This window comes from Elaeis guineensis, chromosome 14, assembly GCF_000442705.2.
Source record: "Elaeis guineensis isolate ETL-2024a chromosome 14, EG11, whole genome shotgun sequence".
NCBI lineage: Eukaryota > Viridiplantae > Streptophyta > Magnoliopsida > Arecales > Arecaceae > Elaeis > Elaeis guineensis.
In genome coordinates this window covers 61,684,394-61,703,488 of record NC_026006.2, presented here as the reverse complement: position 1 = coordinate 61,703,488, position 19,095 = coordinate 61,684,394, and the positions used below count along the sequence as shown (strand labels likewise).

The 19,095-nt window shown below is 36.4% G+C and overlaps 2 protein-coding genes across 7 annotated transcripts; one reads left to right on the top strand and one right to left on the bottom strand.

The window, feature by feature from the left end:
- Positions 1 to 5,315: 5,315 nt before the first annotated feature.
- Positions 5,316 to 9,038, top strand: LOC105057299 (zinc finger CCCH domain-containing protein 3). Of its 3 annotated transcripts, none has more exons than XM_073248740.1 (5): positions 5,339 to 5,544; positions 5,675 to 5,754; positions 6,101 to 6,179; positions 7,859 to 7,918; positions 8,570 to 9,038. In XM_073248740.1, exons 1-5 carry the CDS (start codon positions 5,415 to 5,417, stop codon positions 8,662 to 8,664), a joined length of 444 nt encoding a protein of 147 aa, XP_073104841.1. In that variant the 5' UTR covers positions 5,339 to 5,414; the 3' UTR covers positions 8,665 to 9,038. The 3 variants fall into 3 exon arrangements, with proteins under 3 accessions (XP_010938179.1, XP_073104841.1, XP_010938177.1); XM_010939875.3 differs by having other exon boundaries at positions 5,345 to 5,544; positions 8,555 to 9,038; XM_010939877.4 differs by lacking the exon at positions 6,101 to 6,179 and having other exon boundaries at positions 5,316 to 5,544; positions 5,632 to 5,754; positions 8,555 to 9,038.
- A 2,753-nt stretch (positions 9,039 to 11,791) lies between these two features.
- On the bottom strand, positions 11,792 to 19,073 carry LOC105057301 (uncharacterized). 4 transcript variants are annotated; one of them, XM_029268189.2, is made up of 5 exons: positions 19,014 to 19,073; positions 17,160 to 17,527; positions 15,965 to 16,069; positions 15,812 to 15,859; positions 11,792 to 12,421 (listed from the first exon to the last, which is right to left on the bottom strand). In XM_029268189.2, exons 2-5 carry the CDS (start codon positions 17,424 to 17,426, stop codon positions 12,182 to 12,184), a joined length of 660 nt encoding a protein of 219 aa, XP_029124022.1. In that variant the 5' UTR covers positions 17,427 to 17,527; positions 19,014 to 19,073; the 3' UTR covers positions 11,792 to 12,181. The 4 variants fall into 4 exon arrangements, with proteins under 4 accessions (XP_029124022.1, XP_029124023.1, XP_073104474.1 ...); XM_029268190.2 differs by lacking the exon at positions 19,014 to 19,073 and adding an exon at positions 18,354 to 19,002; XM_073248373.1 differs by lacking the exon at positions 19,014 to 19,073 and adding an exon at positions 18,761 to 19,002 and having other exon boundaries at positions 17,160 to 17,530.
- Between the last annotated feature and the right edge of the window lie 22 nt (positions 19,074 to 19,095).

Sequence of the window (19,095 nt, the reverse complement as noted above, 5' to 3'; positions counted from 1 at the left end):
TTTTCTCAAGAGATCCCATCAATCATAATAAAAAGGATGATTCAAAGAACAAGATGGTGGATGTCGTGCCTGTTAGTTCATCTACTTGCCCAGATCTTGAAATAACCATAGTACAATCTAATAGTAGATTCGCATGAAGGTGAATCCTTCTTCCCTGCAAAAGATACAACACCCGGCCTTATAACTCTTTAGATTGAAGGCCTTTGGTTGTTTCTCTTATGGTATCCTGATTTTTTTTTTTTTTTTTTTATCATATAAATCTCAAAGTAGCTTAAAAAAAAAAAAAGAAAAAAAAAAAAAGGAAGAAAAAAAGAAGGCTCCAGCGGGAGCCTTTTTTTCATCCAAAATCATCGGAGGAGAAGTCGAATTTGAAAAGGATTCGGCCTCCCCTCCAATCTATAAATCCCCTCTCCTCTCTTTTAAAGCTGGCCACGACGAGCACCGGATCTCCTCTTTTATTTTCCTCGGTTTTTCTCGTTGAAGCCATGGACACCCTTATCATATTCGTTTCAAATCCTTACCAGGTACCTCACCGATGATGGAGGTAAGCCTCGGCCCTCTTTCCTCTCTTCCTTCCCCTCCTTTCCACGGTGTCGTGCACCCCTGCCGACCATCGGATTTGCCAGAAAATCTACAAAAAGAAGAACTCCTATTTTTCTCTATTTTGAACGAGTCTTCTCCCTCCCTTTTCTGGCCACCAGCGCTGTGATAGCCCAACCAAATCAAGCCCACAAAAGCCCAAAACGAAAAAAAAAAAAAAAAAAAAAACAGAGCAAACCGGGAAGAAGACTCCCGATAGGAGTCTTCTTCTCCGGCGAAACCCATGGAAATTAGGACTCCTAGGACCCCTCGGAGTCCTAGGGTTCTCTATAAGAAGACCCATTCCCCTTGAGACCGAAGATCGACCTCCTCCCTCTCTCTTTCTCTCCGTTTTTCTCGATCGAAGGCCGCGGACACCCTTTGATTTCTCGCCGTGATTGCCGCCGACGAGGTCTCCGGAGGCTGAGGTAAGTTTCCCTCTTTCTCCCCTCTTTCTTCTCCTTCCTCCCCGTGCATTGTGCGCGCTGCCGGCGACGAGAGTCGCCAATTTTCGGTCGGGGAAAGAGACCTCTGTTTTGGTCTCTTTCCTGTGGATTTTTCCAGCACCGGCGATCGAAATCGATCGCCGGCCCCGCCCCTCCGTGACCGGGGGAATGGCCCCCGTCGGCCGCCGACCTCCGCCGCGGTGGCCGTGGCCCGAACGGCCGGTCAAGGTCGGAGGACGCCGGTCCTCTGTTCCGGCACGGGAAGAACTAAGAAAAAGAAGAAAAAGAAAAAGAAGAAAAAGAGAAAAAGAAAAGGAAAGAAAAAGAAGAAAAAGAAGAAAAAGAAAAGAAAAAAAAAGAAAAGAAAAGAAAAGAAAAGAAAAGAAAATAATAATAATAATAATAATAATAATAAAATATATATATATATATATATTTATATATATATATATATGAACAAATAAGTAAGTAAATAAATAAATAAATAAATAAATAAATAATTTAAAATTGATGAGAGAGAGTTTCTCTCTCTTCTCTCTCTTCTTTCAGTCTGAACCCTGACTTTCTCTCTCTGAAATTGGACTTTCTCTCTCTACTTTCTCTCTCTAGAATTTTCTCTCTCTAAGATATTTCTTTCTCTTGATGGATTCCTCTCTCTCTAAAGTTATTCCTCTAGGATTAGCGTAGTGGGAGGTCTCATCTGATGATTTTGATCGAGTTTAGGAAAGAGTCGATTTTAAGTGAGGTTTTGAGTTGGGATTTGTTTAGATTTAATTTTGAATTAAAATTAATGTAAAAATATAATTTTGGATAATAGGCACGGAAGAATCTCCTAGAAGTTAGTCGATCCGTTCATTCAGTGCTCCGTGAAAGGTAAGTAATGAATCATCTTTTCAAGATATTTCATATTTATTCTGAAAATAAATAATTATTCTCTGAAATTATGCATGATTTATGGAATTATGTTTTGAAAGAAAAATGCTTTTGAAATGTTATGGTATATCGATTTATGCACATGTTTAGTGAAAGATTATGATATATATTGTGGTACTAAGTGTTTTGATATAGATCGGATTTATGCTCTCAGCCTAACTATGTTTCAGTGGGCCCCGCCAATGGAGATTATACGTTGGTACTTTGTGGACCCTGCCAGTGGGGGTTGTGCGCTGGTATTTGTGGACCCTGCCAGTGGGGGTTGTGCGCTGGTATTTCTGGACCCTGCCAGTGGGGGTTGTGCGCTGGTATTCTGTGGACCCCGCCAATGGGGGTTAAACGTTGGTCATAGTCAAGACTGTTGAGTTTCGAGTGTTTTGAATCGGATCGAATTTATGATTATAATTATATGTGAATATTAAGAAATATTGGATCTGCATTAAATCAGCATGAAATATATTTTTATGTTTATTTGCAGCATTATTCTTGAAAATTATATAATATTTGAAATATCTGGTAGAGATGCTTGTTACTTACTGGGCTGTCTAGCTCATTACTTTTCTTTCTATTTTTCAGATTCAGATAATTAATTTCGAGCGTGGGAAGAAATATTGGGGCAAAGCTTTTAGAGGCGAGATTAGCATTGTCAACACTTCATTGAACTTAGATTTATTATTTTAGTAAAAATTTTATTGGATGTAAGACAATTTGATATGATTACTTGAATTACAGTTGAATAATAATTATTTGAATTTATTCCGCTGCGATGCATTTGATATCGTGATGAGATGCCTTGCATGCTTATGGAGAGAGTTCTTCATGAGTATGCGGCGGTTGCCGCGACCCTCGATTCGCAAATCTCGGGTCGGGGGCGTGACAAGCGCCGTCGCCCATGGTGTCGCACCCATGGGTCATGACCCCCACCTCCCTAGCTTCCTTCTTTAGAGGTTTGGCCATCGATGATCGGAAAAATCAAAGAAAAGGGAGACGATCTCTTATTTTTTTGAATTTTTTTTTATTTTTTTTGTTGGCCGGTCACTTGCCATCAGCCATCCCTTGCCCCACTGCTGTCAACCATCATTGTCGGACCTTCACCTGTGCCGCCGCTACCCATCGCCGATCTTCCGGTCAAGAGCCACAAACCACCAGTTCCCTCTGTTCAGCCAAAGAAAAAAAAGAAGAAAAGAAGAAGGAAAGAAAAGAAAAGAAAAGAAAAAGAGAAATTTTTTTCTCTCTCTCTTATCTCTCTCCTCCAAGATTTTCTCTCTCTTTTCTCTTTTTTTCTCTCTCTATCTAACTCATGGATCCTACTATGAATCTGATATGATCTTTTCAGAGAAATCTGGATTCGCTTTAATATTTATGTTGTAGGTTGGATCTCAGTCCGATCCTTATCCGAAATTTATAGCATCTGATCACAGTTAACCCATATGAATTACCTTGATATGATCTCTGATGATTTCGATCATGATTGCCTCTTCTAAAGTATACGAAGATTCCCTCTCTACTTTTTCTCTCTATTTTCTTTCTCATGATCGACTTTCTCTCTCTAAGAAGGTCTATGAATCCTGTACTGAGTTTTGCCTTCATCTTCTAAGAACATATGTTGACTTTGACCTGAAATTGCTTTGATATTTGTACATATGTCAAACCCATGTCGTGCCCATCTAGTACTTTTGAAATTTATTATTGATGAACTCTGTTGATCAATCTTGATCTTGATCCAATCCACGCTCCATGATTCTTTGATTAGAGTTACTTAGATCGAATCCTCAGCTAGGAGGCTATGAATTATTTCATTGTCCGGACAGTCTATCAGATCGACCATTCGATTAAAGAACTCTTTCATTATTTAATTTTATTGAACTCATTGAACGAAAATTGATTATAATTTAATATTTTAAATAGGATTATCTGATTCATTTAAGAAAGACTTAAGATCTAGGATGATCGAGGTAAGTGGATCTTATGCTCCTTATTTATTTTTAAAATTATCATATTTTCTATATAAATAATTTGTTATTGATGAAATTATATTTTTCATAAAATAAAGATCAATATATGTGATATAAAAAAATATATTTTATTATAAACATCGATTTCATAAATATATTTTATGAAAATAGCATGATTATGAAGCATAAATTTTATGATTTTTCTATCTATGTATATGTATATTTTAAGAAAAAGATGTAAAGATTTCAAAGGCTCTCAGATAGCTTTGAACAAATCTTTTCGGAAAGATCGACATTCGGAGCTAGCATCCACATGAAACATGGTTCCACTAATGGGTATAAAGTTGGCACACGAAATAAGAACTCTGTCGATTAAGAAATATGGCCCTGTCATGGGTATAATAGTGCCTTAGCATAAATATCTGTGAGCAATATTTTGAAACATTATATGAATACATGACAAGAATGATTTATGATTCATGATTATGTAATATATATATTTATGCATGCATGATGGGTTTATAACTTATTTTATTATATGCTCTATGAAATATTTATTTTTATAATATCTATTATTTTTTAAATATTATATTATCATAAAAAATAAAACTTATGCTTGATCTGGTAAGGAAACGCAAGTTCTACTTACTAGGCTAGTATAGCTCATATTCTTTTTATTTTTTTTTTCTTGTATAGAAGAATAAGGTTAGGACCGACGAACGGAATTCAGACTTGGAAATCTGTGAAGCAAGCTTGAAAATTTTGTACTAGAAGTTTAATTTATTTTATGATCATGGACTTATAGTTATTTATTTATAAATCTTGAGACTTGAGTTGATATTTGCTTTTGGATTTATATGCTCTAAATCCGTTTCAGTTTAATTAAGAATTTGAATTGAATTTTATTATCACTTTTATTTATGATGCATCTGTTATTATATTTAAAAAGATGAATGTTGGTTTATTGTTATCATAAACTATTTTTCTTGATAGCATGATCATGTTATGTCCGAAATTTGGAGCGTGACATCTCTAACTCTATTGGAGGTGATAATCAAGTTGAGCCCGACAAAATACAAATCAAATCAGATATAGGATAGATAAAAAAAATCCATCAACCCACATCCAACCTATTTACGCAATAGATCAAAAATCCAAGAACATAAGTAATCTAATCCAATTTACAATGGGTTAAAATAAGTTAAATGATTAAGCACCGCAACTTCTACTATATTTCACTTCGTTTCTTATCAACTCTCACTATTACGAAAGGTAATATTATGGCCACAAAAGTTGGGATTCTAACATGTCGTGGGTTAAACCCAACTGCACCCATTTCAGTGTCTTGCACAAGTCATTGAAAGTTAGTCAAGCCCAAAAATATGAGCATTCAACCTCAAGTAGCCCTCCTTGCGGCCAATTGCCCTCCATACACATTGACACCCATATAAAAGGAGCGAGGAAGTGAGAGAAGGGCGGGCGAGCGAGCGAGAGAGAGAGGATGCCATTGGGGAAGTACTACTGCGACTACTGCGACAAGCAATTCCAGGACACGCCCTCCGCCCGGAAGCGCCACCTCCAGGGCATCCAGCACCAGCGTGCCCGCGCCCTCTGGTACGACTCCCTCAAAGGTACCAGAATAATATTAGCTTTTATCTCGAATACCACGCTCTCTTTCTTTCTTTCTTTCTTTCTTTCTGACGCATATCCACAAACAGTCCTCGTGCGATCTGTGGATTTAACTTCTTTTCTTTCTATCAGCGGAGCCACATGGTGGCGGGCCTCTTCTTCAACCCGATGGGAGCTTGGCGAAAGGAGTCTGCCATCATTTCGTTCGCACGGTAAAATAATACCCATGTTCTGTTCTTTTCCACTTTTCTCGCTTCTTCTCGCGAAAAAAGACGGAAAATTGAAGAAAGCCCGAATTCAATGACCGCACATCATGCAAGATGAAAACTTTAATACAAAAGTTTGCATCTTTATTGGATAATCGTTATAATTTTAGTAGAAATTCGAGAGAAATTAAAAAAATGAAAAGAAAAGAATAAATAAGACGTAACTTCGATCCCTGTCTCAATAAAAAAAGGAAAGCAGATTTGAAAGGATTTAGGGCTATACTGAGGGGATTTTCTTCAAATATCAAATTCTGGAATTATGTTACCAATATGTGTGTAATTGGTGCGGTAGGGAACCTGCAAGTATGGAGATGCATGTAAATATTTTCATCCAAAGCAAGATGTTGCAAGTCCAACTCCAGCGGTATCCGGTGAGTTGCTTATGATAGAGTTTTGATCCTTTTTATTGTTTAACCGTATGTGCTATCTGCTGATTCCTTCAAGGAATGATGACAAGTAGAGAAATTGTTTTGTATGTTCATTGGTGAGGTTAGCACTATTAACTGCTCCTATGGCTGGCTGGCTGGCTGGCTGGCAGTACATAGGTGAGTTCTTTCACATGTTGCTGTGGAAAAAAAATGACTTTAATGATGGTTTAGAAAGTGATTGTGCTTCTGATTGTAGGTAAAAAACACATGTCTAGGTTCTAGCAAAGTCATACTTGTGGCAGGAAAAGCAACCATATTGGTCATGATATTACTCTGAGAACACTTTATTTGTAGTATCGGTCATATGTTCTATCTTTTTGTACAAAGTGATTGACTTTGCGGTGCCAGTATATTATGTATATAAATGACATGATCGTTGCTTGAAGCAGCGTCTAAAGGATTTGAGTCTTGAAGTAATGATATAATCATGACTTGAGGCCATGACTGTTCACTAACCTGTTGGTTACTTGATGTGTCCGTGATTAACTGAACTTAGGTAAGCAGAATACCTACAGGTAAGACTCATGAATAATTATATGAATAGCTGCCTTCCGATGACAACTAGGAGTACAAGGATTTAATCAAATACTGAAAAATGTTTGTGCTTGTTGTAATTAAAAGAAATACAAAGTGAGGGTACCTGATATCCATGTTACATGTCGGTCTACAAGGATGTGGATCGGATGTAAGCTTGGGGAAGTTCGAAAGGTGAGAGAACAGGAAAAGGATGTTGTTAGATGGCCATTATCAAATCCAAACTGGATGGGCAAATAAATAGGTCTATAGCTATGTAAACATGAATTATGGACTTCTTATCAGAATGGTAGGTACATGCATACGTTAAGATTATACAGTATCCGTATATAAATATGGATTATCCTTCTTATATCTATATCCAAGAAAGAGTTGTATAATTATGTATCCAGATCTCTAGCTGTATCTGGTTCATATCTGAAGCAGATATGGATTAGATATAGATTGGATATATCCGACTGCACCCTCAGCAAGTTTACATCACCTGGCATCCAGGTAGTTGATGTCGCTTGGTTTATTAGTAGGTTGTCACTGGGGGGTCTGACAGCACCTACCAGTCATCTACTGAAAACAAGTGACCGAATCCGAATACTGCTTTGTCATTGGGGTTCTGGTGCTGTATTATACCGGAGGATTCATGATTTTGATGGATGCTCAAAGCCATATTCTGTTCTCTGCATTGAGTTCCCTTCTAACACTTGATATTACTAGATTTACCTATATGTTACTCAAATTCATATAACAGCTCGAGTTCCTACTGGCTAGCTCAAGTGGACATTGAATTAAAATCTATCCCTTTATCAATGGGCATCAGAAGTGCTCTTCCAAAGTTAACAATTACTTGAAATCACAACAGTATATACAGATAGATTTAGGGAAAAAAAAAATCTTGTTTTTGGCATGTCATGGTCAACATCTAAAGAAATCTGAATATTTTTAAACTTCAATGAAAAGAATGAGGGTACTCATAACTTATGCAGCATTTATTAAATTACTTTATTGAATTATCCATGTCCCACTTCTGTATATGTTCTAGCAAAGGTTTCTTCTTTAACTTTTGACAATTGATTTTTTTTTTCTTTTCGCAGGGTTGAATTTTGTTGAGACAGTACAATCACCTAATTTTTTGGGTAATCAAATTCTGTCAGGTAAATCAACAGCCACTAGGTTTTACATACATGTATAAAGAATAAAGAATACCAAAAAGAGATAGCTAGAAACAAAATGTAAATGGTGTGAGGCAAACGTAAATTAAATTAAAAATTTATGATTTTGGATTCTATCTAGGCTATCATATTTGATTAGTTTGAGTATCTGCTTTGAAGCTAAATCTTGCTATCATTTTCTACTATTTCAGAAATAGGTGCATGACATTTGCAAAGCTATACTAATTTAGATATATCACTACATGATACCTGATTACTAATATCGGTACGATGGATTGTAGTAATGACATCGTAATTCTCACAGATAGAAGATTTGACCTTTTTGTGGAACAAATGTGGTAGGATTCCTCATGCTGATATATAGATATGATTATAGCTTGTTTCCTGTTCCATATGATTCCTCCCTATCCAATTACTTGGTCGCAATGCTCTTCTCTTCCCCATGAGCCCTCTAGTTGCTATAGCTCCAATAAACATTTCCCAGCGGCTATGGGTAATATTAGCCTTGAAATCCTCTTTCTGTGTATGACTGGCTCACGTCAATACTCACAAGTACATTTTTCCCATAACTAATACACGTGCATTACTTTTTTTCTTTTCTTTTGTGGTTATGCACAGGGGGCATGGTCTTAGATCACACAGGAGTTTCATGGGGCAACATACCTCCATCATTGAGACCACCTCCAGAGGGGGGTTATCCACCTCTTCCCCTCGTGGACTGGGGATAAATCTTGCTGAAATCTCAAGAAGCTTCTGGCGCACTATATAGCGTACATGTACACGAAGAATTGAATCTGTGACAAGGGAACCCTTATACCAAAGGGCATATGCTCAAAGCATCTTAGCATTCATGAAGTTTATCAACTCGTAATTTTAAGCGATCTTATCATGACTTGCTGTAATTCCATAATGATACTATTAGCAACATGGTTATGTCAATATTTGTGCTTATTTTTGATGGCACTTACTCTTGTTCAGAACTCCAGAAAAAAAAGATATTTGAGGGATGAGGCAAGCAACAATTATTAGAAGTATGGAGGTCTTGGGGCATTTAAAAAAAATGATGATGAGAGTTGATGAAAATTTCGTTATTCATCTCGTACGATGTTTTTTTAGCAAATGATCTCCTACAATGTTAATGAAGGCTTTGTTATCTGTTCTTTTGTTTTTTTGAGTATGGTGATCCCTTTTCAGTGGGGCACGGAACAGAGCTATGTATACAGTTAAAAATTTGACCAGGAAGAAAGAGTGATTGAGGAAATAGAAAGCAAATGTCAGTAAAAACAAGCATGAAGTTTTATGCTTCCATTTCATGTCATGGGGAAAAGGGTTGATCTTAAGAAGCTTATTATTGATTTAAGAGGGTGTTTGATTGGAGAGAGTGGAGGTTTGGAATCAGAATCAGAATGGATGATTCTTATTCTAACTGTTTGGTTGGGAGGAGATTTATTTCGATTCTGATTTCAATGTGGAATGAGAATGGCTCAATCTATATAGAACTTAGGGGGTGTTTAGTTCGTAACCGAAATCGGAATGGGAATGAGAATCGGAATGACTTGGAATCGAAATCAGAACCGGAACGGTTAAATCTTTTGAAGTGTTTGTTTTGTGATCGGAATCGAAATTGGAATGAAAATTTGAATCCATAAAGGAGAGTAGGGATTGAGAGACTATTTGATTGGAGGGAGTGGGAGTCTGGAATCGGAATGGATGACTCCATTCCAACCGGTTGGTTGGGAAGAGTCTCATTCCGATTTCGATTTCAGAGTTAAATGGGAATGGCTCAATCTATATAGAACTCAATCCCTACTATCCTTTATGGATTGAAATTTTGATTTCGATTTCGGTGACGAATCAAACGCTTTGGAGGATTTGGTCATTCCGATTCCGATTTCAAGCCATTCTGATTCTCATTCTCTTTCTGATTCCGGTTGCGAACCAAACACTCCTTGAGTTCTATAGAGATTGAGCCATTTTCATTCTACTCTGGAATCGAAATTGGAATGAGACTTCTTCCAACCAAATGTTTGAAATGAGAGTCATCCATTTCGATTCCGATTTCAGATCCTCACTCCCCCCAACCAAACATCCCTTTAATCCTTATTCTCTTCTATAGATTCAAATGTTCATTTCAATTTCGATTCCGATCCCGGTCACGAACCAAATACTTCAGGAGATTTGATCATTCCGATTCTGATTCTAAATCATTTCGATTTTTATTCTGATTGTGAATCAAACATCCCCTAAAAAGAGGCCGGATTAATTGAACATCATCAAGGTACAGCATATCAAGAGTTGTGCTGGAGTCTTCACAAGATTTATGGTGAGTTTGTTAAATTGGATGCTGAGTACTTCTATATATTATAGGCCTCTCAATGATGAGTCTGAACTGTCACATGAAAGATGTAAACATGGCAAAATTTTCTACTGGAGAAAAAGTTTGATTACCAGAGGTGAAGCTCGATGGTGGAAGCACTTGTTATATGGACTTCACGAAACTAGTACTGATTTGAAAAATCATTCCAGCGTACACGACTTATCTTGTACTACATTACCTGAAATTGTCGTTTTTCTTGCTTGGATCTCAATTCATGTCTTAGCTAGGAACAAGCTTGTATTTATGGATCTTGCATATAGGAAATAGATAGACATAAATGCTTATCATTATAAGGTATCAGGATTGGTTCATGGAATGGTAGCACCACCATCCTGTTATAGTCGACAAGTATCCTTATTAACCAACTGATAAAGGGTAGCAGCAATTAATTTAGATGGTGCGTCTTACTATGAATAAAATCCCGTGGGATGGATGCTATTAAAAGTCTGAATCTGATGACACCAAGGTTGTTACTTTTTAGCATTCAAGCTAGTCTGTGAGATAATGAAGAGTGAGTAGCTAATATTCTCCTTGCAGACCAAAGTGTTTGTATGTATAATAATCATGCCTTCAATTTGGAAGATTATATGACCTCCATCAAGTCTTGATGTCTTGCAAACAGGAGCTCAGAAAACTTGATAACTATGATCAAAAGTGAATGTCATGGTTAATCAGCAATGCACATTATGATGTTTCTAAAATAAAAAAAATGCAGCAAGTCTTGAACCCTTGGAGCCATTAGGAGCTTTAGAGAATCTCATGCAAGGTCTGTCCTTGTGTCCTGAGCTTCACACTCCCCTGCAGATTTAATAGCCAATATCAAAACTAGCAATCAGTTCCTATAATACTGAGCTTCCTCATCTTAAAACAAATGATGCCAGCATTCATGAATCAAGTTCACTACACTCTCAAGTTCACATTATATCCGAAGTGATTGAAACACCAGCTGTGGCAAAATAGATGTTACCATAATCTGAAAATACTAGAAGATTTTATGTGAAATTTGCATATGGACAACAGGATAAATAAATGAATTTGATGACATTTCAGTGTAAACAAGGCGGGGAGCTGGAATATTAATTAGGGTAGGCAAGGTGGATTAGTGTTTCCAGAATTTGAGAATAGCAGGCTTGCTGTTATCAAAGCATAGGCCAGGCAGACCAGTAGTTCTATATATTACAATGTGGACCATTTCATCGATAAAACAATATGGCATGTTCAAATGCATTCACCGACAATTTTTTTCACAAAAAAGGGAATCCAGAGTGATAAGTACTACTCAATTTGTCATGCTATTATAAGAAAAAAATAGTATCCAATCCCCGCAAAGCATTAATATAAATCAAAATAGATGAAACCAGACAAGGTGGGCATGAATGATGGCAGAGAACTTCATGCCAACCATAATTACACCCACTGAAAACACTGGAAAAATATAAAATAAACTACTGGTAAATTTACATGGGAAACAGAGTAAATGAGATAAATGGCAACAATTTTCTCGAAATTTATTAGAGCAATATATAGACTTCTTTACAAGATTCATGTCTTGCAAGAAAGATCTAACCAAAATACACACAAGCATTGCTTTGCATTCCATGAAGCATACAGGAATTTCATCAGCCATCTTTCTGCACATACATGGATGGAACAGACACGAGCATATGAACTTCTCCAGTGGATTTCATCAGCCATCATTGTGCACATACCTTCACGACATACAAAGATTTGGACTACCAAACAAATAAGCTTTTTTTTTTTTTCTCCTTTTAGCCTATGATCGATATCTGACCACTTGAAATGTCAAAGGTCCGAATGGAAAAGACGTTTCCGCAGGGGGACCTTTTTTCATAGAACTGGGAGAAGTACTAGTGCAAGGAAGCTAGTACCTCCAAAAGAGAAGCAGCAAACTGCATCTGGGAATCTTCATCAATGGTCAAGAAAAGAGGAACATGTACAAAGAGAGAATTGATTCTGCGTTGCTCTGCAAACCGGAGAGAATGATAGTAGACATAATTGCACACAAACCGACCAGCATCATCTGAAGGCATTACATCATACCCCATCTTGGCTAAGCCATTGACAATTTCATTAACAGGAAGAGAAGTCTGTGGAATTATCAAGAAAAAGGAACCTTTCTTAAAGCTAGAAAAATATGTGAAACTGAAAAGGCAAGATTTTCTATGATAAAAGTTTGAAATCACAATGATAAAGATAATGAGAGCGAAAATTATCAAAATAAATGTATGTGATCATACATATTTATAAATAAGATGATATATGCTGAGGTAAAGTCCAATGAGATGGGGAAACAGAATTTGCAGACTACACATCTTCAGTAACATGACCAGCCTTATTGTTGGCAAAACACATTTTATTGGCATTATATTTTTGTATGCCCCATAAGAAAGGGGGGAAAGAAAATTCGAAAACCATAATGTGAAAGGGACCAATCTTTTCTTTAAATGAATCATTCAGTTTTTTTAAATGAATATTACTGTGAATGTGAAAATTAATGGACAAGTTGTTTAGTCGTGAAGTAAACATGTGACTTTAAGTACATCTGGACTCAAATTCAGAGATGCAGATGAAAGGCCAATATGTTCAGCTTCTAGAAGCCAAGCACCCCAGATAAAATAGAAACAACAGAATTAGGAACAACATGACCAGCCTTATGTTGGCAAAACACATTTTATCAGCATTATATATTTGTATGTGCCATAAGAAACGGGGAAAAAGAAAGAAAATTCTAAAACCATAATGTGAAAGGGACCAATCTTTTCTTTAAATGAATCATTTAGTTTTTATAAATGAATATTGCTGTGAATGTGAAAATTAATGGACAAGTTGATTAGTCGTGAAGTAAACATATGACTTAAAATACATCTGGACTCAAATTCAGAAATGCAGGTGAAAGGCCAATATGTTCAGCTTCTAGAACCTAAGCACCCCAGATAATATAGAAACAATGGAATTAGGAACTATCTCACATTATAGTTGATATTCCATCTCTTACATGATTAAAACTCATTAATTATGTAGAATCATGAGGTAGGATGGAAGCTATGCACATAGGGAAAATGTCTTCTTAACAACTGGAATTAAGTGAAACTATATTACAATGATGTGACTTTACATTACACTTGTTGATGCATGATCAATTTGCACCAATATAGTAAACCTTATAGTTATACTAACCTTAACATTGAATGCTTATGCTGCAAAGTATGAGCCTTCATAATAATCCAAGACTTTGTTAACACTCTTTTCATAAACTGACGATGCAGTTGTACACAAAACTTTATAGTCCAACCCTTTTGAATGATCTTCTGAACAATTTTCTTCTGATGAATTATGACTTTTATTCTACCAGTATCAGCTAAATGCCTAAACCCAGTGTTCCATATATGTCTGACAGTAATTGTTGATATTACATATGTTGACTCTTAGAAAAATGTCCTTAAAATCAAGAAGAAACATGGATATCTTTTAAAAAGGAAACTTAGGGAAATCATATCACAAACATGGTATTCAATCCATATATCTTCATGATGGTGCATAGACATGGACAAGGACTTGGAGTTCAAGACAGGTTGGACAATTTGGCTAATAAAAGCAAGATATCAAGATTTGGGAACAAGACCTTCCAGTGCATATTTAGCTAATCAACTAATACTGATTAAGATTATAAAATATTCTAAAATAAAGAAAGGAATAACTTCCCTAATTAATTTTCTCTTCATGGAGATAATGTTTACATCTTCTAGCTTGCTTCAGAAGTACATTGTTTTCTGTACATATCTATTTTTGACTTATTTACGTTTATAACGTTTGACATCGCGGATTTCCAAAAGTCAAATATTAACAAGTTGCAACCAGGGACACATGCTGACTTGGATAGTTCCAGATAATAAGCTTATTCATTATCACAAACTAAGTTGATGGGAGTGCTGTTAGTAAGCCCCAAGTACTCAGGCATGAAAGATGGCTAGTTTGGAGCAGTATCACCATGGTACAATATTCCGTCTTAACACACAAAAACTAAATAATATTCAGCTTCATAACTTCTCAAGAGAGAAAAGAATATCCAAATAGAGTTAAGGACATCACCAACCCGACCACACAATAACATAATACACCAGAATATGAAGTCGAAAACAGATGGAAAAAAGAGGCACAAGTGAAAATATCAAGCTTCAGGACATAATGAATGCAATGCAGAACAATGATTACATGTCACGGTACCAGTCATATCTAACCAAGAGATGGTAAGACACACTAAGTGACAAACAAATTTATATTTTGAGTAGGATCATAAGCAACTCACCCCATCCTATCGAAGTTTTAGATCTGAGTGACTAATATAAAAGCATGTGACAAAGGATCAGCTATAGACCTTGCATAACGACAGTAAGAAATAAGTAATCAAAAGGCCTAGACATATATACAGTTAAGTTAGGCTCTAGCTTCTTGAATAATGATCTTGCTATAAAAAGAATAAAAAGGTGCGAAAAAGGATATGAGTTCTTGGTATCCTATCCTCGTTATGCACAAAACCAATTTGCCAGAATTAGATGTTTTTACTTGTAAAGAAGGAACAAGTAGTCCGTATGAGACTTAAAATAATCCTATAAAGTTGACAACATGATAAAAGAGACAAGTGACACTGTGATAGGCTATTTTGTAATTTCAATGTTTTCATAAAAAAAATAAGTAATCCTTTGTTTCAGCCTTAAAGCCAATAAAAATGAATGTTGGTCATGCAACAACTTGGTGAACAATAGTTATCTCAGCAAGTGGGGCAAAGGTCCTCATAAATTCCTAGATATAGACCCATTACATCATTTGAAGCTTTTAACTACTCAATTAAACCATCCAACAGAACCATTAATTTTGTATACCCGTTGAGATAAAGACTTGCTAATATGAAGTGTGACGTGAGGATGCCAACTGGCTGAGTTCGTAAAGTCACTGGTTGTTGACACCAGTGACATGGGTACGAATCATGGGTTCGAATCCCACCCTCATCCAATTTCAGCAGGCATTCTAGTTCTCAAGAATATGGGCAACAAAGAACTGCAGGCTCTTCAGACACAAGCTCATGTTGCTACAACAAATGGGAAGGCTAAATGAATGAGTTTGTGACTCCTAATAATAATGGGCGTTCCAAGAAAATAATAAAGCTTTGCGACAAAGTATGCCTTGGCAAGCAAGATTGATAAATGTTTGCGGTAGAACTTCTGGAAAAGGAATTAAACGACCATATGTCTAACAGAACATTTTTTCATCTGTTTCCCATTAATGCCCACAAATTAATCTATCATGATAGAATATGATAGAATCTGGAAGCCTCTTCAATGGCCGTATATATGTCAAAAAAAGATCATTAGAAAATTATTTTGAACAGATATTATCTATTACCTGACAGTCCCAACTAGTCTCCACCAAAAGTTGTCAACATAAAAGAATTAATATAAGTGCCATCAAAGCAAGCATACCTGCCGTGTTCGTGAGATGCTTCCATCAGAAGTTACAATTGGAAGCCTCTGCAATACAAACAACAAAGAAAAATTGATACCAAAGAATTTAAATGTATAAAATTAACATAGAAACTAATGATAAGAAAAACAACATTGTTAAGCAGATTCAACCTGAGGTTTCCATCCTAGCTCATCTGGACAACGAAAAGTAGCCTCATTGAATGCTTGATTCTCAATGGCAAACCTTGTTGCACCACTATTGACTCCAAAATGTATCTGGTCAAACATCAAAAGATAGGGAAAACATGAATGAAAAAAATAAACTGGAATTGAAAGTAAGAAACCATGTTAAAATAATTCATAATCAAGTCTGCAAAGATAGCTGAGGATGAAGCAGAAAAACCATGACTAAGTGAAAGCGAAAGAAATAGTGTACATTATGAGATATGAATGGATACTGACTGATTAGATACAGTATGTGACTGATATCACATAAATAAAGAATAATATTGCATTATTAACTATCAAGTGACCTATTTAGAATAATATTGCAGATTCAACTAAACTCATCAATTAGAGTGGGAGTCATACATTCCAAGGGGGTGCTCCAGTTATCTCATCATCTTGATAAGAACAACTGATAGCTTCAAGGGTCAGATACCAAACTGCTAATAAAGAAACTAGCACCTTCTTTCTTACTGATATAATGGCAGTCAACATATGAAGTTTGAGAATCAGGCTAACCGAGCATTTACCGTAAAATTCAGGAATCTTATAGAAGCTATCTGGCCATGAAATCTAGATGGAATGCATTATATAGATCTTTTTGAAATAGAACTAAAATTAAGCTTTTCTGAGTTCTGACGGCTCTGAACTGTAACAATGCCATATCCAAGCTAAGTTGTCATGTTTGCCAATGTTATTTGGTTGCAAAATCACAGTTCATAAGAACAAGATAAGGAGGACTAACAGGATTTGTTCCCCATGAATAATAGCACTTGAAAGATGTTGATAGATTACTTGATACCATCCTGGTACTAGACTATAATGATGCATAATTTTCATAGCACCTTGTTTTGTCATCTAAAGTATCATTCAATATATTAATATGGATCCTTACCAAGAACACTGATGTCCAACATATTAAATGCATACTGCTGCAGAATGAGGTATTGGGAAAGTTAAAAATCCTTCTTAGGCTAATTTTAGACAAAATGTCTATTTCCTGCACAATTTCCTCTAATAGTCACTAAATCACATGAAAATTGATCCTAAAAGGAAGTGTGCGTGTGTGCGCGCGCGCGCGCGTGTGTGTGTGTGAGTGAGTGAGAGAGAGTGAGAGAGAGAGATCAGTTTAGCAACTAACCCAAATGATTTGCCCCATATTTGAAGATTCATTGTCCCGTCCAGTCACAGAAGACTCCAATAGTTCATAAAGTGGACCAAGTGCTCCCTGTCCGGCAGTCTCAAGAACCTTGCATTTCCCAAGAACAAGGCCTTTTGGCAATCCTTTCTTTTCCATGAATTTCTTCAGATTGCTGACAATTGTTTCTGTTGGATTCTCAGAAACTCCATGAAATTTCTTGAATCCAGTAACATGAACAGTTATCACTGAAGGCCCTTCCGAACCCATTTATTGTAATTCCAGGTATATTAAGCCAATGAATCCCTAATTTGTTCAATTATATATGCTCTCCTTGACCCAGCAACCAAATGTAGTTGATTGTCTACAACCTGCTTCAGATAAGAACATAATAGAAAATAAATTCAAGTTAAAAAATGAAGAAACAAATCAAGTCAGATATAGTACTGATTATGAATATTAGATGCATTCCACTGTACTTGGAAAAAAAAAAAAAAAAAAGAAATTCTTGCTACCAGTTCAGTTGACTTGGAACCAATAATACATCCTGAGATCAAGCAAACAAGTTACAAGGAGCTCAGAACAGGCCAGTTAGAACAAATCTTCATAAAGAAACCCAATACAGTGGGCGCTTTAAAGCCAAATAAGTAGAATTTAGATGGAAAAGATATCAAGAATGAGAAATTAGTCACCACCCAATCCTGTGAATGATGAGATACTCTTACAGGAATAACTGCAGCTCCTTATTGCAACTAAAGAGCAGTTGCCAAAAAAAAGAAATTCACCAAAATAGAAGTGAAGAAGTGGCATCTCAGCAAATGCTTGTGGCAATTATAAGAAAAAAAAGTAGTATTCTTGCAGAAATTTTGAGACAGGTCGTAGCATAGAGATAGAAGCCTAAAAACTTGAAACAGGAAATACAGAGCAGCTCACTGAGAGGGAAATTCTTCCAAAAAGGAAAATAAAATAACATAAAATAGCACAGCGCTCACTCAATTAAGTGAAATTAAAGGGCAAGCAAAGAAGACGATCAGCACAGAACTGGGCATCAGAGATAGTTCAATAAATTGGGCCATCGAAAGGCTCCATTTGATCACAGGATTCATAGCAGAAGACTAAAATCCATGAAATGGACTAACAACTAGTCTTCCTTTGATGGTTTAACAACCAGTTAGGTATAAGTGGGGATCGACTAACCTTGACAGTTAACTCCCTCAATTATCGAAAGCCCCAGCAACGTGATGGGAAGTTTCAAGAAAAATACTCGCACACCATTGGCATCAAAGGAAATTAAACGCGGGGAGCCAAAGAAACTAACCCGAGATTAGAAAACAATATAAAGAACCATGAAAGTTCCCGGCTTTTACTTACGATACTTGGCAGGAATCTGCTCCAGTTATAAGGATAGGCACGGGAACTGATTCATGGAAACAGAGACAATTCGATAAAACCAAAGATTTTAAACGCATCAAAGGAGATCAGACACGAATAAACCTAGGAAATCCAATCGAAGATCGAAAAACGCAAGAAACATGACAGAAAAATAAAGGTATTTAGACAATTTTTCAGCTCCAGTTAATCAACCAACCCTTCAAAGTTCTCACCTTTTACCGTTCAAAAGACGGAGAAAACGAAAAATGATTCGAAAAAAGGATTTTTTTTTTTCCAGAAAAAAATGGCCGTCGTCGGCGACGATGAGCGAGATCAGAACTCGTCCTGATAGACGAAAGGGGAGGATATAAAATGGAAGTAGATGGAAGATGGTGTTGGGTCTCTTTCAAACAGCATAGCGATTGCAGAATAGATCAGGACTGGAGATTAGATAGAGATGAAGGAAGAGGAAGAGTACAAACAAACCTGCGAATCGCATTTGTAATGCCGATTCCTTGCTTTCTCGTCTTCCTCTTTTTTTTTTTTATTCTCCTTATATATATATATA